The 18,338-nt window shown below is 37.0% G+C and overlaps 1 protein-coding gene across 5 annotated transcripts in view; it reads right to left on the bottom strand.

Annotated features, from left to right (window-relative positions):
- The window catches only part of GOLGA4 (golgin A4), a 71,773-nt gene that overhangs the window by 23,681 nt on the left and 29,754 nt on the right, over positions 1 to 18,338 (bottom strand). For all 5 annotated transcript variants that reach the window (XM_075083644.1, XM_075083645.1, XM_075083642.1 and 2 more), the window contains 8 exons: positions 17,828 to 17,966; positions 16,196 to 16,383; positions 14,590 to 14,673; positions 13,620 to 13,767; positions 7,953 to 8,131; positions 6,748 to 6,879; positions 5,605 to 5,760; positions 380 to 4,668 (listed from right to left, as the gene is read on the bottom strand). In XM_075083644.1, the coding sequence (XP_074939745.1) occupies positions 380 to 4,668; positions 5,605 to 5,760; positions 6,748 to 6,879; positions 7,953 to 8,131; positions 13,620 to 13,767; positions 14,590 to 14,673; positions 16,196 to 16,383; positions 17,828 to 17,966 (5,315 nt within the window). The remainder of the gene's footprint in view (positions 1 to 379; positions 4,669 to 5,604; positions 5,761 to 6,747; positions 6,880 to 7,952; positions 8,132 to 13,619; positions 13,768 to 14,589; positions 14,674 to 16,195; positions 16,384 to 17,827; positions 17,967 to 18,338) is intronic.

Genomic DNA, 18,338 nt, shown 5'->3' on the forward strand with positions numbered 1-18,338 from the left:
ATATAATTTGAACATGAAGCTCTCAGTACTAAGTTTTAATAAACTTGGGTTTCCTGTTTGAGGAAAATAGAACTATGTGTTATGTTCTGGCAATGCTGAAAATAATCATTGCTAAAAACAAATCAAAAGCTGTATTACTTTGCCAAAAGACAGATCACTTTTTAAACTGGTAACTCAAATAGTGGTTTATGTGTTCATGAAGTGCTACTTTCAAATAGCTCTTTTCTTACTGTTTCTTTAACTCTATTTAGCAAATGAGAGAAAAAACACCAGTCATTATTTCATTGTTACAAACTGAGCTTTTAAAAAGTATTCTTGAGGTTTTAGTGGTTAAAGATAAAACAAAGAAATGGTAGCAAGACAGGAACAAAGGATTTACCGGATTTTCTGCTCCATTTCTTCTAAGGACTCCTTCTTTACTATGTCAAGTTCCTGCTGATGTTCTTTTCGCAGAGTACGTAAGTCTTTTTGAAGATTATTCACTTCTTTGCGTAGTTTCTGTTTCTCCCTTTCAGTCTCTTCTAGTTTAGTCTGCAAATCCTTCTGCTGGTTCTGCATATCACCTAGTAACTTCTGCAGCTCCAAACCAGATTTAGTCTTTTCTTCAGCATTTGCCGCAAAAGCTTGCAGACTTTCATTTCTTTCATCCAACTGTTGCTGTAAACTTTTTAGCTTTTCTTCATATCTCAAGCTCATATCTTCCACCTCAATCTTATGCACTTCATTTTCCTTGACTAGATTATTTTCCAACTCTTTTATCTTCTGTTCTAAAGATTGACTGACTACCTCCTTTTCATGCAATTTTTTCTGGAAATCTCCAATTACATTCTCCATTTCAAGATTTTTTTGTTGTTTAGCTTTTAGTTCTTCCCTACTGCTTGCTAAATCACCACCACAACGAGCATGCTCGTCTGCTAACAGTGAGTAATTTTTTGTTTGCTCCTCAAGTTCTTTCCTGAGGCTTTCAGTCCTACTCTGTTCTTCCTGATGGCTCTTCTCAATGCATTCTAGTTTTTTTAAAAGTTCTTCCTGTTTGTTTTGCAGTTGTAGGTGAAAGTCATTACTCTCCCGTTGTTCCTTTTCATACTTCTGCAACAATTCATCTTTTTCAGTTAAGCCCTTCTGCAATACGTGCATTTTCTCTTCATATGTCTGTTGGACACTCTCAAGCATGCTATTTTTTTCTTGTTCTACAGCAGCTTTTACACTCTCTACTTTTTGCAGCATTTCTTTCTCTAATTCTGTGGAATCTCTTGTTGACTTAATTTTTTCTTCCAAGGACTCAATTTTGGCCTCTCGCTCCTGCAACTTTTGTTCCAAGTCTCTTAACTGATTTTCTCTGTCTTGCTTAAATTGCTGCTCCTTTTCTTCCATTTGAGACATCAACTGCTTTTTAATAGAACCAATTTTTTGCTCTGCCTTCTTTTTCAGATCTGCCAGCTTAGTGCTGTTCTCTGCATTCAGTCTCTCTTCTAATTCTTTCAGTTCTTCCTCTTTGCTTTTAAGTATCGCTGACTTCATTTCGTTAAATTCCCTCTCCTTTGCTTCAAATTCAGCTGTCAGTGAGCCTATTTGCTTCTCAAGGTTAAGCACTTTTTCTTCAGCCTCCTTAAATCTACTGTCCTTTTCAAAAGCCACCTTCTCTGCCTGCTGGAGTTGCCAAGTTATCTCTTTTTGCTCTGTGTCTTTTTGTTCACTATACTTTTTAAGTTCCTCCACCAAGGAATAATTTTCTGAAGTTTTCTGAGCAATGTGCTCTTCTAGTTCAGTAATTCTTGCTGCTTGGTTTTTTAACTTTGCAGTTAACTCACTTTCTTGCTTATCCCTCCTGTTTTGCTTTTGCTCCAATTCACTTTTTAAACTATCAAGATTCTTGCTTTGTTTAGCCAGCTGCTCCTTCAGTTTATTTAGCTCTTCATCTTTTTTATTGGCTTCAGTATTGCTTAATTCAAGTTTGCTCTGCAAATCTTTAATAGTATCGTTACTTTGTGTAAACCTGGTTTGTGCTTTCATCTTCCACTCTGACAGCTTGGCCATGCAATTATCTACCTGCTCAAGAGCCGATGCTTTTTCTTGACTCAGTGTCTCAACTTTGGATGACAACTCCTGCACCTGGTTTAACAACTGCAACCGATCCTCTTCATGTTGCTTGCTTAACAGAGACATGGCTGCTTCCTTCTCTGTTAAACTTATTGTGCTTTCAAGTCTCGTATTAAGGTCATTAATTGTTTTGTTGAGAGCAGAGATGTCAGATTCTTTTTCCTGGAGCTCCTCCCTCATTGAGGTGACAGCATTGATATTTTCAGATAACTCTTTCCTCAGCTGTGTTATACAAGTTTCTTTTTCTGATGCTGCTTGCTGCTGATGCCCTCCTTCTTTTTGCAACTGTTCCTTTTCTGTTACAAGTCCTTCAATGTCAGCTCTCATGGATGTAATTAAATTGTCCTTCTCTTGCAGCTGTTGCATTGACTTTTGCAAAGAAGTATTTGCAGCAGAATGATGCTCTGTTACTTCTCTAAGCTGAGCTTCTAGTTCAGGAATCTTACTTGTTTTAATTAATAATGCTTCTTTAACTTCTGCAGTTCTGCGCTCACAATCTGCAATTTTGCATGTTACTATGCCAATTTTTTCATTACATTTTTCAATTAATTCATTGCTTTTTGTCTGCAATAAAGCTGCAGCATTCTTCCAATAGGCATCTAACTGGGCTGCAAGTTCTCCTGACTGCCTTTTAAATTCAGTTTCTTTTAGCTGAATTGCCTCTATTTTTTTCTCATAGTTTTCATGATCTTTATACTGAGCAGACTGCACAGTTTGGAGTTTCTCTTCAAGTGTTTTCAGTTTATCAGCCAGCTCAGTAATTTTGGTTTTGTCCTTTTCTTCAACTGCTTTCTGTTTACTGAGCTGTTCCTGAAGTCCTGACTGCTCTTTCAGGGACTGATTAAGATCACTTTCCAATTTTTTCAACTGTGTTTTCAGGTCACTTTCCTTATCTGTCAAAGCATTCACGTTAGCCACTGACTGCCTTAGTTGTTCTTGCAATTCCTTCAGGGACTCCTCCCTTTTTACCTGTTCTTCCTTCAGTCGGGTTATTTCTGTTCTGGAGCCCTCCTTCTCAGCACTGAAGGTGGCAAGTTTCTGTTTCAGGTCTCCAACTTCCTGCTCTTTCTCTTGCAGTTCCATTTCATGTTTTTCCTGGAGCTCTTCAACCTGCTGATTGAGTTTTTTTTCCCAGCTCTGGGTAATTTCTTCCAACTCCCTCCTATGAGCCTCAGCAAGACTCTCTAGTTGCTCTTTCCGATTAGATTCCAGTTTTGACACGGCATCATTGATTCCGGCTGAGCTGGCACGTGCCATTTCCAACATTTTAGCACTGAATTCACTCTCTTTCTGCCTGAACTCCAACTGCTTGTTTTCAAGCTCTTTTTTAAGTTTAGCTTCCTGCTCAGCAAGTTTCTTTTTGAGAGTTTCCTGCATATCTTTCAATTTCTGTTTAATTTTCTCCATTTTGTTCTCCTGATGTTTCAGTTTACTTTCATATTCTCCTTGTATAGCACTAATTCTCTCCTCTGTGGTGAACAGTTTCTGTTTAAGCTCTTCCACCTGCTTGTTCTGTAACTTCTTCATGTGTTCAATTTCATTTTCCTTCTCAGCTAGACTTCTCTTTGTCTCATCAGTCTCTCTTTGTAGATCCTTCAGCTGGCATTCATACTGTTGTGTTAGAGAAGTTACTTTTTGTGTACTTTCATTGCTTTGCTCTTGCAAATGCTGCTTCAATTCATGTACCTGAGAGATGTATGCCTCTAACTCATTCTTGACTTCATTCAGCTGGGAATCAGTTCTTCCTAGCTGCTCACTAAGTTGCAATTTTTCACCTTCAAGATCTGTCAGTTTTTGCTGCAGTTTTGATAATTCCTCTTCATAAATCTTTGCCTGCTCATTAGAAGTACTCCGATGAGACTCTGAAAGGTCCTCTAGCTTTGCAGACACCTGTACAAGTTCAGCTTCAGATCTTTCTGCAGATTCCCTTAGTTTCTGTTCATGTGCTTTTAGTTCTTCCACATGTCTGTCTTTCTCCTCCAATGATTGCTTGAGTTTGTTGAGTTCCTCTTTGAGTACCTTCTCAACACCTTGAATAGACATCTCATGCTCTTTTAACATCATTTCAACTTCTTCGTTGTGCCGTTTCCTCTCTTCTTCCAACCTTCCTTCCAGTTCTTGCTTTGCTTCACACACTTTACTATTCAATTCTGAGAGCTCTTGTTCTAAATCATGACGTATTTTTAATGCTTCTGATAGCTCAGAAGACAGTGCTTCTAATTCTGTTTGTTTCACATCAAGTTTTTCTAATGTTTTTTCATTCATCTCTTCTATGTGTGCACGGAAAACTGCTTCTTTCTCTTTCAAAACTCTGTTTATCTCTTGTTCTTGTTTCTCTCTCATTTTTAATATTTCAGTTACTTGTTGTTGCTTTAAGATTTGAAGTTTTTCTGTCCAAAGCTTATCCTGCTGCTGTTTCACGTTCTCCAACTCTTCCTTGTGTTTTTCAACTATATCATTGATTTCCTTATTGTGCTTTTTTTCAGATTCCAGAGTACTTAATTCCTCTGACTGCTTTCTGTCATCTTGCGAATACTTTGCAAGAGAGCTTTCCAGTTCAAGAATCCTCTGTTAGAGAACAACATTTTAAAAGAATATGAATATTCCAAAGGTAATAAATTGATTACAGTTTTAAAAATCTCACCAGGTTCAAATAACTGCAAGTCACTTATTCCATTATTTTTAGTGAATATCAACTTTTTACATAAGCCTTGCATTCATCTCTTTTGTTGTCAGCTTTGCTTCCTTTTATGGTGAGTTAGTTATTTAATAAATTTTCTATTTCACTGCAGTGAAAATCGATACAATTAAAACTTGGAAAGAATTTAACTAATTAAAATAAAATAATTTACATGATATTCATGAGATATATGTTCACACTTTCTTATTAAGCTAAAGTACCGATACATAGGACAAAAGATGTCGGGAGTCTACTACAGTATTACGGAGCTTTGTATATATCTGCTGATTTATCTTAATTCCACCTCTCTTGGAAATGCTGCTGTAAAGTTAAAATGCTTCTATAGGAAAAACTTCCAAACTAATATTTGGTAGTGATGGAATAATGTACAAACTTGCATTAGCGGATAATACAATCTTACCTGCTACATAAAATGCAAAGGACACTTCAAAAACCTAAGCACATTTTTCACTTATTCAAGTATCCTTGTAAGTGTTTGTATGGTAGTGGTACCCAGAAGTTAAACAGTTTAAAGTTTAGCTCTCCTGTATAACGTATATAAAAATTATGTAGATAGATACAAATTCATATCCCATGCCATGATGTAACATGAATGTGTTTCTATATTTTGTCACCTAATCTTGTAAAAAACTAGGGGCTGCAGCATACTATGGCAATACATTACATTTCTGCCCGTACAAGAAGCATCAGACTAAAACAACCCAACCACAATAAATCCACAGTATTTGTAAACCTGTCACAGTTAAATACATCCACTGAAAGGAATTCTTCTAAACATTAGGTCTTTTGGAATCTTTACTCACAGTTCTAAAAGTCTCTACTTCTTGATGCATCTCCTGAACTTTCTTGTCACACTCTAACTGTATTGCTTTCTTCTGCAGTTCTAATTCTTCCAAGGCTAGGGATTCTTGCTGCTCCTGTTCTTGAAGGGTTTTTAAACACTCACTCTGGTTTTTTTCCTGTATCAAAAATTATGATAAAAACAAGAAACTATAGTCATCACACCTTCAAAAACAGTATACAAACCAGTTAATAGGAGTCATATACTCATCACCTGTATTTTCCCTACACACACGCAGAGTTTGCATTTCATCTGTGAAAACAAAACTGTTATAAATCACTTCCATTTTCTCTTCTTCGGAACCATTTGTCTTCTACTTCTCCTTGTATAAAAAACAAAATGCAATCCAGCCTTTCATTTTGGTTTGTTTACCATGATTAATTGAGAGTAACATCCTAGAGGAATAAAGGTCTGTCCTCACGTGATTCCACTGCTAATGTATTTTTAAGCTTCTGTTCCTTATAATTAAAAAAATAACCTGTGAAACAGGTAGAAACATATAGTCAAGACAGGACTGTCAAAGTCACTCAGTCCTAGTCACCAACAATCATGGAAGAGCACAAAAGGGAATCTACTATTTGTTAGGTAAAATTACACGATCATCTAAAGTAGATTACAGATTATGAAAAAGAGCAAAGAATCCCAGTGATTCCTCCCAGCCTAACCTAGAAGAAAATTATTTTCTGAGGTCAAACACTGATTAGTTAACCCTATTCACATAACACAACAAACGCAGACATAATGATACCAACACTTTTAAGTAACAGCCCCATTCTTTGTAGCTCTTTTACTCTAGTTGCTGTGGCTAATCACCAATGATCCAGAGGAAGAAATTAAAAAACCCAAGTCTAACAAAAAGAGTTTTTAAAAAAACGAAGTCTTTCCCACAAGGTGCACCTGTTAGTTAGCAGCGATAGTGATTAGTTATCATTATTCAGTCTGGATCATTGCACCTGCTTTCCTTTCATGTTGCTGAAGTCTCTGAGCTCTTTAACTTTTGGAGGACACTCATATCTTTAGCACTGCAGAACAGGGTCGGATTAAGACTTCTAGTCCCATCTCAGACTTAGAGAAATGTCTTTCTACACATTTTAGGGATACTTACAAGAGCTGCCTTCATCTTCTCCTGGAACACCTTTTCTTGGGCCTGTAATCTCTCATTTAGCTCCTGATCTTTAGTAGCCATTTCTTTTTTATGGAATTCTTCTAGTTCAGCAACACGTTCCTCTGAAGACTTCTGTGAATCAGTCAGAAAAAACTAATTTTACAACATTAAACAACAAAACACTTTGTACTATTTCTTAGTAAGAAAAGCAGTCAGAGAGAGGAAACCAGAACCATCTCTTTGCTCCCTTTGAATAAGTAACAAACACGTGGAGCACTTAATATTAAGCCCTGACAGCTTAGTTTCAAGCTTGAAGACATCTATCTTCCTTCTCAAGTCTTCCACAGTTCTACTAAAAGAAACACCATATTTTTCTAAAGACTCTCCTACCAAGGTGAACTTAGTGTTTTCCATTTCAGTTCAAATGTGATAATAAATTGGAAAAAGAACTTCTGTACATGGCTTTCCCTGTATTCTTGTTATTTCATGAGCCAGAAAGTCGGGTGGTGATACTCTACATAGACAGCTATCTACAACCTACATACATGCTTTATTTAAGAATAATGTAACGCAAGTCAGTCATCCCCCTAAAGCATCAGTGTATTCTCTTAGAAAAATTAATAACATAACAAATGTCAACACAAGAACTGCAATTTAAAGGTGTTCAAATTTACAGCATTGCAAGGCACATGCAGTACTCCTGCAATTCCTACCTGAATATACTAGAAGCACATTTTAGCAATTCTTGACTAGCAAAATGTTTGGCAACAAGTTCTTAAATGTTTGCACATACTGGGCTAGGATAATCATTAAAAGTACTTAGCGTTAAAACCCAAAACCCTGCTGGAAATGCGTGAGCTGATTGCCATTAATTTATTCTTCTTGACTCCCTCTAAAGTCTCATGTGTACTTCTAGTAAATAATTTTATTAAATACTGTGAAACAAAGAGTAATACTGTTCATTTTTACATGCCCCTAACATACTGATTTTAAACTGTTAGAGGAAAAAAAAAATATATGGGCAATTTTCTGTTTTGTTTTAAGTAAATCTTCAATCCCAGAAATTAATTTTTATAGAACTTCTAAATAGCAAAAAAAATCTTATAACAAAGTTCTGATACACTAATGTATTTTACAACTATAGTTTAACTGTAATTGAAAGATTATATTAAAAGCCAATAATACAGGGTGAGTTTCAGCTTTACCTTCATAATCTCAACCACCTCTTGCTTCACTCTGGTTAACTCCCGTTGAAGATTTACCCTCTCTTCCTCACTTGCCTTTTCTACTGCTTTGATTTTTTCATCCATTTCTACCTGCAATTTTTTCCGGGCTTCCTCTGTCTTTTGGGCAATACTCAGAGCCCTCTCAAGCTCTTCAAAAGCTGCAAAGTAAAAAAGTTATATGATAGTTGAGAAATATCTATGTCCCTTGATAGAAGAACAGAGTTCTCAGTAAGTGTAAATTACACAAGTCACAGAAGAATGAACTCAGGAATTCATCACGAATTCACACGGGTTTATTATCTAGGAAGGAAAGAAGACTGACAAATATCTGTGAATGTCTTCCAATACACTCTGTGGTTTTTAATTCTTCCCCTAAAATCGCTATTCTATATATAAACCATATAAATAAACTGGCTCCTCTTCTGGCTATACGTGCTGAATAATTTTGAAGAAGAAAAAAAAAGCTGCATGAAGAAAAGGCAATTCACAAGTTGTTCTGACACTGAAACAAGCATAATCCAGGAATGACTATTATGCAAGTCACTTTTTACTGAATCATAAAAGACTTCTTCCTGAATAGAACACTGAATTATAATGCCAGGCACTTATTTACCTAAGAGTTGTTCATTTCAAACTATACAACCTAGATAATCTTCTCTTCAAACTGTGGGTTTGGTTGATTTCCATACAGAGGGCTTTACTAATTTCATTATTTCACCCTCTACTTTTAGTGTAAACTACTATCAATGCAATTCAGAGACACCAGAAAAACACTTGTGTGTTATAAACACCATCCTGTGCTTCTAAACATCACAAATAAAATAAGAAAAAAAATTAATATTTGCTCCCAGAAAACTCAAATATACGTAAGATGTTTCAAAAGAACACTCAAGCTGCTGCGATAAAATTTATTTACATTTGCACAAGATGCACAAGTCTGCTGAAACACATTTTCATTTACAAATCAGAAGCAATAATTCCACAGCTTCTTCCCATGCTAAGGAGAAGTATTCTGACATACTTTATTCACTTCATAGATGATCATTTAGGTATAAAAATAAGGCAAATAAATTCCTGTGTTATATCTTAAAAGCATATTATTCCACTATACCCTGGACTACTTGGGTACTATTCTGGGAGCAGACAGAACAAAGTAATTTTTAAAGTGTTATTTAGTATGCTAAGCTTTCTTCCACTTAGTTCTATCCCAATAAGAAAATCATAACACACACATTTCTAGTTCCCTTGATTCACCATTATTTAGTAGGCATTCACAGCAGTTCTCGTTATCCTTGGTTTTTTGAAACTATCTTCAATAACATTCAGGCGTAAGTTTGAGAAGTGAATAATAATTTCCATTCCACATCATCTAATAGCATTCAAAACGGAAGCTTTTAACCACAATCTATACTTTTGAGGTAATGCTGCAAATCTGTTTTCACGTAACTTAACTCCATAAAATTGCATTCACCCAAATTCTGACCCCTTCCAAAATTTTCTTCTGTTTTCTGAGGAAACCTTTCCCTGACTACTCACAGCAACAATCACGTTTTAGGGCAAAACAAGGTTGTTATTGACCCTGGCAATACTAAAAGTATATCATTGTATTCACTTTTTCACTCCTAGTTCTACTTAAAGAAGTACTAAAACTCATTAGGAAAAATTAAGAACACCAGAGATTATTTCAAACAGCGGAATGGTCTAAAACATAATGCAAGCATGCATGAGGCTTATAGCTCCTTGCTTTCCAAGCACATTTTTTTAGAGTCTTCATCAAGGCATTTGCTGCCAGGGACCCACAGGGCTCAAGTCCTACCCCCTCACCACCCTGGGCACAACGTGGTGATGAACACAGCCTGCACAAGTCCGTTTGGAGAATGGCACTGACTTCCCTGATGCTCCACCCAGCCCTAATGAAAGCACACACAGCCAGCAAGATTGGCCAAGTCCTTCAGTATTACAGCATCATAAATGGCTTTAAACAAAAAAAAAAAAACAAAAAAAAAAAAAAAAGAAGAAAGAAACTAAACCCGCAACACCCAGAGACCTTTACAAAGTATAGCTTGCAAATAAAGCCTGCAAGTAAAAGCTTTTTCACTTTTCGATACACGTTTTCTGATTCTTTTTCTGAGCAACATACACTTCATTTTCATTTTAAAAACCTGTTCCTTCTGCAAAAGGAAAGAGCATCCATTTGCCATAGCCCACAGATCTGCCAAAGAAGATCCAGGTTTGCACTAGGACTGACTACTGATAATGTAGTAGCTGAGCAACATGCAGTTGCATCACCATAATCACAAGCAGGATGCTAATACAAAAGCCAGCAAAAGCTGATGGATAAAACACCAAGGGGTTATGAAAGCACAAAGAAGCAACACCGGACACAAACACACTTAGCTCTCTAAAAGTTACATTATATGCATCTCAGGCACTTTTAGCACTTAAGCAAAAAAGAACAATTTTATTCGAAGTGGTTCATTCTAGTGTAGCATGACACAGAGTTTCAAACCAGCAGAGGGCTCAACTACCTTCAAGTAGACAGAACGTGGTCTAAATTATTATTATTATTATTATTAATTTATGGAAGATTTTAATTCTACTGTGGATAAAAGCCTGGAATAAAAGTCCATGGTTTTATTCAAATACATCTATTCTGAATACAAAGAGTAAAGGCACTGCCTGTATTCTTCCCCAACCAGCAGAGCTACTATTGAGGGAAGATCTTCTAACCAAGGAACTGGTTAAGTGAAGTCTCATAAAGGCACAGTGGCAAATCAAACAGTAACAAGCACACCAACAGAGTTTCAGTTGAATCTTGCAAAATTCCATTCATGTGACCAAGCCAGACAAACCAGAAACCTTCCTGTGCAGTATATAAACTAGACAAAAAGAGACTGAGCAGAGTTCAAGAAGTGCAAGGCTGCAAAACTGATTTATGTCAAATGTGTGCTAGAGAGTTGACTGCTTTACATACACTATTCCAAAGCACCAGTCTCAGTTCCCTTTGCCTTGCCTCTCCTACACAGTGTAACACCAACTGCAGACTTCTTGCTTACCCTCCCAGTGCCGCAGACAGGTTATCTTCAACTATAGTGCCATCTACTGCTGAAAATTGTGACAAAAGCACTAAACAGAGTGGCAAAGGAGGGATTTACATGTTTTACTGAAGGCTGAGAGCAGGCATCTTGTCAAAAGTTTGAGAGAAAGAGGTTGAATTAATTTCCTATAGTTGATTTGCGCATCTAGCCAGGACTTCAAGTGCACAGTCCATGCTTTTTGTTTCTCTGTAGAAAGGTGCAAAGCATACGTTAATTAAGCTTGCAAAAGAAATGTTGCCTAGTAAGAACGGCAAAGCAAAATGAATTTGCTTTCTAAAGACTCTTTTTAATTACTGTACAGAATATGAATAAATCAATAATCTGCATCCGGAGAAGTCAGAAAGGACTTTATGCCTAAAAGTACCTGAGAAGCACAGAATTTACTTTTTAGAGCCCAGTTCAAGCACCCAATGTGTGATGTAAGAAAAAGAGCCCTTACCCCAGTCCTGTTCATACAAGGCTTGGGAAAGGCACCATGATTCACTTATTGGCATGTGTGGATGCACAAAAACAAGATGCTCTGTGAGATTTCAACATAATGTACCTCTAACTACAAAAAAAATTATCTTCAACTGGGGAGACCAAGTCACATTTACACAACACACACAAAATAAGCATACATATCTTTTCTCTATTTCAGTACACAAAAATGCATTAACATTAAATCAAACACTGGAGCATTTCACTATAGTCACTGAATTACAAAGGAAATAGCCAGACATGTAACTCTAGGCAAGTTAAAAACATGAAGGAGAAAAATATACTGCTTTTTAACCTACAATAAAGCACTACCAAAGTAAATTCTAAGCGCAAGTGTATTATGCTTATCGTTATTTTGCCATAAAATAAATGAAACTGACTTAATGGAATATTGTATTTGTAGAAATGTTAATTCTTCACTAAATCATAATATAGAAAAAGAGAAGTCTAGAATTTAAAGTCATCTCACATTAACTACCCAAGAAACAGAACCTCAAACATGTTGACCTCAAATACAGGAAACTGCCAAATTCTTAAAACTGGTAACTCAAAGGTTGTGACCTAGAAGTAGTTTCAGGCTCTCCCAATACGCACCATAAAAGTTACCAAAAGTACTTTAAAATTTTATTTAAAAGAGAGCATATTTAACACACAAATCTCCCCCTAGAAAAGTGCATTGTACTCAACACATTATTCATAAATAAAATTACTTCTCACTGCAGTAGTTAAGTTCTCCAGGTATCCAGAGCATCACCTCTAACCCTTTTTCAGCTTCTGGCTACGCAAACCTGAGGAAATTACTGTATTAACCACTGTTTAAATATTAGTTCATAATTAAGAGGTTTCTACTGCTTAAAAAAAGCTGTGTTTCAAAAAACTATGATAATAACTTTGTATCTATGGAAGCGTTAATATATTCTTCAGCTTTTTTTTTTTTTTAAATCATGAAGAAAAGCTTCCTAGTCTCGAAGAACTGAACAAAATCCAACTTTAGCAGGCCTGACTGACTTCTGAAATATGAATTTCCAGAGCTAAAAAGACACATGCAACCTGAAAGGGTAGGCAAGGAGGGTAGCTAATCAAAATGTTTGTTACTTTCACAAGATGAATATTCAAGCTGCTTTTCTGTATTACAGCACAATGTTCTACCCAAACTAATCTTTAAAATTGAAAGTTCTGATCTAAATCTACGTAGAAGTAAAATAGACCCCTACAAACTGTATTGTTTGAACTTCTCAGTGTTTTTAGAGAAAGAAAATATGAATAGTGTTTTATACAAACTAACCACATCTGAGCTTCTGCCAAAAGAGTGAACTCCTTTAGATGCCTATAAGAGCAAACTCAATTATTCTAAAAAAAATTTTGATACATATAGTGCAAAACAATTTCACTGTTTAAAAAGCAAAGGTGGGCCAGATTGACCTTCTTAACTTAGTTTCAAGCAAAAGGAGAACTGCAAGCACACATAATTAATGTTACCTAATTTCCATCAAAAGCAAACTACAGCGCGTAATAGTTACATGACCACTAGGTTCCAAGCCTGAAGTGAAAGGAATCATCACTGCTGTTTCACTAAAAAGAAATGAGAAATGCTTCCGCTATGATTATCGAAAGAAAAATGCTTATTATGGTTGTAATACATCCTCTTGTTTCTACTTCTTCCCAAGGTCTTATATGCTCCTGCTATGTTTTCTATGTAGAATATTAGTGGCATTATAACGATAATTTATACAGAGTTGCAAAAGTTTCCCTCCTGAAATTATACTGGCACAAAACTCTATCAATCTTTTTTCCTACAAATGGGAAGGTAGAGCTGCCCTTCAGCAGTTTTCTTCCTAACTCTAGCTGAATGGATAATAAAGACAAACCAGTCAAAAACATCCCTAAACTCTTCTGACCAGAAGTGAAGTTAGTAATGACACTAGCAGGGGTGATATGTAGAACATTAGGAAAAGGAGCCTCTTTTGATACCCATTGCAAACAGCAACTGATGAAAAAGTGTAAGAAGAGCACACTGAAGCTTTCTCATGTTTAAATGTGAAAGCTAATAATTCCCAGAATTTCTTACCAGCTCTTTCAGATTTTTCTTTCTGTTCTTTCAATTCCTCGCCTTTTGTAGTTATTTGCTTGATCCGAGCACGCAGTTGGGCTATCTCCTCCTCCTTCATTTCCAATGTTTCATGCATTTGTCGCTTCGTCTCTGCAATTACCATGCCCTATAGAAAAGGCCCTTGTGATAAAAAGCTAGCAAATGAATAAAACATATAGCTAAAACAATTTCAATCCAGGACACAATCCTTGACAGGAATAAACTTTAGCCTATTACTACAAGACAAGAGATCACGGTGGTTTTTTCTATGTCAGAAAACGCTAACAAAAAGAAGGTAAGAATAGGGATTATTTTGAAGAGTAGCCAAAATTTATCTAGTGGTGAAAAGAACTCCTCCAGCAACTAAGAACCATACCTCCCTTCTGGTACAGATACTTTTCTTTGAAATATGCATTCTGTAAACAAACCAAAATTAAAACCATTCTAGTGTGCATGCTTCTCCTTAGAGAACATGCATACATAATGAGTGCTAGTCATGTTGCTTATTACGCCACCAGAAGTTACTTCAAGTACTAAGACTGCGATAAAAAAAAAATTTTAAGGTACAAAAAACTGAGAAACTCTTCATATTCTTAAGAAACTAGTTACTTTTCCTTCAATAGTAATTATTTAATTAATTTACATTATATCCCATCTTCTTTAGTGTTTGGGGATTTTTTTTTTAAAGCTGGAATTGAGGAACACATTCAGCATAATTGCTCCCTCCTAAACAACATCATCTTGCAGTATTAAGTGTAACCTAAGAGATAAATACCCTAAAGTATCTATACAATAAAATTCTCAGGTAGCTTAAATTATTTGCTCCCTAAAACATAAACCAAACTACATCAGATGATTAAGAACAGCTTCTAATAGCAAGAAGCCCGATACTTTGAGTTTCAAACAATCTTCTTCAAAAACTACACAGTTGAAAGAAAATCTTTTTTACCTTGTCTTGTTCTAACTGCTCGATCAAATTCTTTGCATCACGCAGCTGTGTAATCAGTTTAGTCTTCTCAGCCATGTGAAGGTCCTAAACAAAAGACCCCAACCACAAGTTTAATGAGCTGCCATCTATAAGAAAATACTGTCTTCTGACAAACAGGTTAGGTTTGGCTCTTACCCTGCACTATGCCTTGGATTAAGAGCACAGAATAGGATCCAGGGAAATTCAAGTAGGCAGCTTTAAATTACTTCTAAATCTCCCAGTGCAAAGCTGCCTCACGGCTTCCATAATAATTCAGCTTTGTTAGAGCCTCCACAGTTCTCTCATGCATGTCAGAGCTGCTACAGTAAAATGGGCAATAAACACGCTTAAGGCACCTGCTTTATTACCTGATTTCAGCTTACAAGAGGACCTCAACAATGCAACATAATTGCTCATTACGGGCCTTGTTCTGGAAAAGGTCCTTAAAATACTCGAGTCTTTCAGAGCTCTTTCAAACTGCACTAGTACTCAGAGACCAAGACAGAGAAGACAATCTTATCTCCAGAACTCAAGCTGAATACAGCTATACTTACCACATTTTCATGTTCCCATTACTATCAGCCACCTTAATTTTACTCCACACTCAGCATTAATGGCCTTAAAAGGAAAACTGAGCAAAATAATAGTTTAGCTTTGGGACTGCACTTATGTTATCTTCACTGCATTGTGCTCTCCACTGTCCATCCTTTCTGTGTTTTCTGTTCATTTACATAACTGCTGCCTCTTCCACTGTGTCTTAACCGTTTAGCTCTGCTCCACTTCTCTCACTTTACCTCCTGTATTCTGTGCTAGGACAGTCTTGTCCTCACCCCAACTTCTCACAGCTACTTTACTTTTGACACCATTTTGATGGTGTCGTGGTTTAGCCAGCAGCTCAGCCCCATACAGTCGCTCGCTCACTCCCCCACCGGTAGATGAGGAAGAGAATCAGAAGGGTAACGCTCGTGGGTTGGGATAAGAACAGTTTAGTAGTTAAAATTAAAAACAAACAAACAAAAACAAAAAACCCAGCAAAAATGCAATGGAAAGGAAAACAATGAGAGGCGCGAAGCCCGGAGGGGGAGAGGGAGGGAGGGAGGAGAATGAACCCCCGAAACAAACCTCACGCGACGCAGCCGTCCACCGCCCGCCGACCCGACGCCGCGCCTTTCCGAGCTGCAACCTGCCCCCCCATAATATACTGGTCATGGGGTCACATGGTCTGGAATGAACCTGCCATTGGCCAGTCGGGGTCAGCCGCCCCCGCCATGGCCCTGCCCCTCCCAGCCCCCCACCACATGGCAGAGCACGGGAAGCTGGAAAGGTAGCAACCCCACACAGTGAGGAGAATTAACCCCTTCTCAGTCAAAACAAGCACAGATGGTTATTCATACAGTAAGGTTTCATAACCTTACTGACAACTTTTTGAGTAACTGCTCAACATGTTCATTCCAGGTGGGTCTTGTACTTGTAACAGCAAAATAGTACAGGGACAGTTTGTTTAATGACCTGCCCTATTAATAAATTTTGGAAATATCTGAGTGCTTACTGTGTTTTAGTAGCTACCCATGAAGAGCATTTTCCATACCTTTATTTTCTCCAGTTCCTGAAGCCTCTCGTCTAACTGTTCTTGAAGCGCCTCTTTCTCGTTCGTTAACTGGGCGCAGCGCTCCTTATGTGACCGAATCATCTCCTTACAACGTTGCAGCAAGTTCTCTTGGCGCTTCACCCGCTGATTAAGAGCTTCTAGTGTTTTAACAGAATCTTCATTACCCTCTACAAGACAACATACCAACATTATCATATGCACACTGTTCCCAAAACGCAGATCTGCACTTATCATTCACATTGCGGGCAACTCATAGGTCTCTACAGAAAGTCCCTCAAAGTCTGCAAAACTTCCTAGTGACTACTAGAACTGCCAGAAACATGCTACACATACAGAGAATAGTAAATAAAGCCTTTCGCCCCAAATTAATTTTAAAAATTCCAGTAACTATACAAGCTTCAAAAACAAACTATTATTCAACATGGTTTTCTTTGCAATTAAAAACTCATCACAATTTACAAACCTGCCTGCTGCTACTAACAGAACATTCACAAGCATGAAAAAATGCAAAGCAAAGCAAATCATATCTCTCAAGTGCCAAGCACAGATTCCTGCTTTCCCAGGGCTGGGTATGACATTAATTCTAAAATATCCAGGTTGGCAATACCACATTCGGCAGGATAAAGGTGGTTTGTGTCTTTCTGAGCTGTACTCCTCCCTGTAGAACTAACACATTGGGTAATATTTTACTGTGTGTTCTGCTCCAATGGTCTGGAGGGTGTAAAAGTACTTAGCATGAAAACAGGATCAGACAAATTCAGAGGTTCAGTTCATGACTGTAAGTGTTGCACACTATAATCCAGAAGCAGACTCCAGCGCAGGAAACATCCTGAACCCTGATTTTTAGGGACTGGATACTCACATTATTTTCTAAGCACTACAAAAGACATGATGCTGGAAAAGAAAATCTCTGACCTAACCCTTCACGTCATCCTAACATACAAGAGTCATGGCAGATGCTAGAACAAAGAGCATTTCAATATGCACATTCACCTCTGTCCGAACCCTTCCTTTTATGAAGGACACTGATGAATGACACTTTCATTATGTGTCAGCATTATAACATCCCTTGCTCAGTAATCAAATATACACAATGCTGGGAGTTCCATAAGTCAAATAACCTCCTGATGTGAGGAATACTTAGATTATTCAATAACATGAATATGACCTTTGCTTTTATTTTTTCAGGGGGATGGGGCAGGGATGGGATGGAATGGGATGGGATGGGTGGGAATGGAGAGTCAGATTAGCAACTGGTTCCCCCTCTAAACTCCAAACTCCAGGGATAGGTTGTTGCTTATGGGGGACAGAATCTCTTAATCATATTAAGTGGGGATAGTAACAACCCCTACCGGCAGAAGCAATAAATACAATACTATCATCATTATTAACAAAGGCAAGGCATATCAGATTTGAATTCTTACGAAGATTTAGTATCTTTGAAGGGTTATACTGTCCTCTAGCTGCCAGGGTTTTCAAAATGACTGTTGTCTTCTACAAAATATATCCTTACTATTATATGTTCAGCCCTAAGTATTGTTACTGCATCATAAATAACACTAGGCTTATTCCCCAAAATTCAAGTTCTCTTGAAAAAGCTGCAATACCTACCATTGCTTCCTGGTTCCACGGCATTTTCTATGCTGATTTCTTTTGTTGGACTTTGAACTTGTGGTTCAGATTGGATATTTGGATCAGGGAATTCAGTGCCTATCTGACCATTCTGTAACCTCTGTTTCAGCAATGATACCTAAACAAAATGTTCTTTTTGTTAAAAAAACCCAAGGATTCTAAGTAGGTCACGTTTTCATCTTCAAAACTAGAGAGAGTTAAATAAAACTGATATCAGCAAGTAGAGAAATGAAAAGTCTGTCTACATTTTTTTAACAATCAGAATTATGTTTCCAATTAACAAAAACAGGATCATTATGAGTGGCGAAACAAAGACAAATTAAGCAAAACACAAATTTTGCCAAAATAATTTTAGCTCAAACATCTACTAATGTTATATTCTTGATAACAAAGACATTACAAAGATATTTAAGTGCAAGTCAAACAATCATTTAACGTGAGTGAGATTTTACAAAGGTATCCTTTACCACAAAAATACGCACTTATTTTC

Source organism: Phalacrocorax aristotelis, chromosome 2 (assembly GCF_949628215.1).
Source record: "Phalacrocorax aristotelis chromosome 2, bGulAri2.1, whole genome shotgun sequence".
NCBI lineage: Eukaryota > Metazoa > Chordata > Aves > Suliformes > Phalacrocoracidae > Phalacrocorax > Phalacrocorax aristotelis.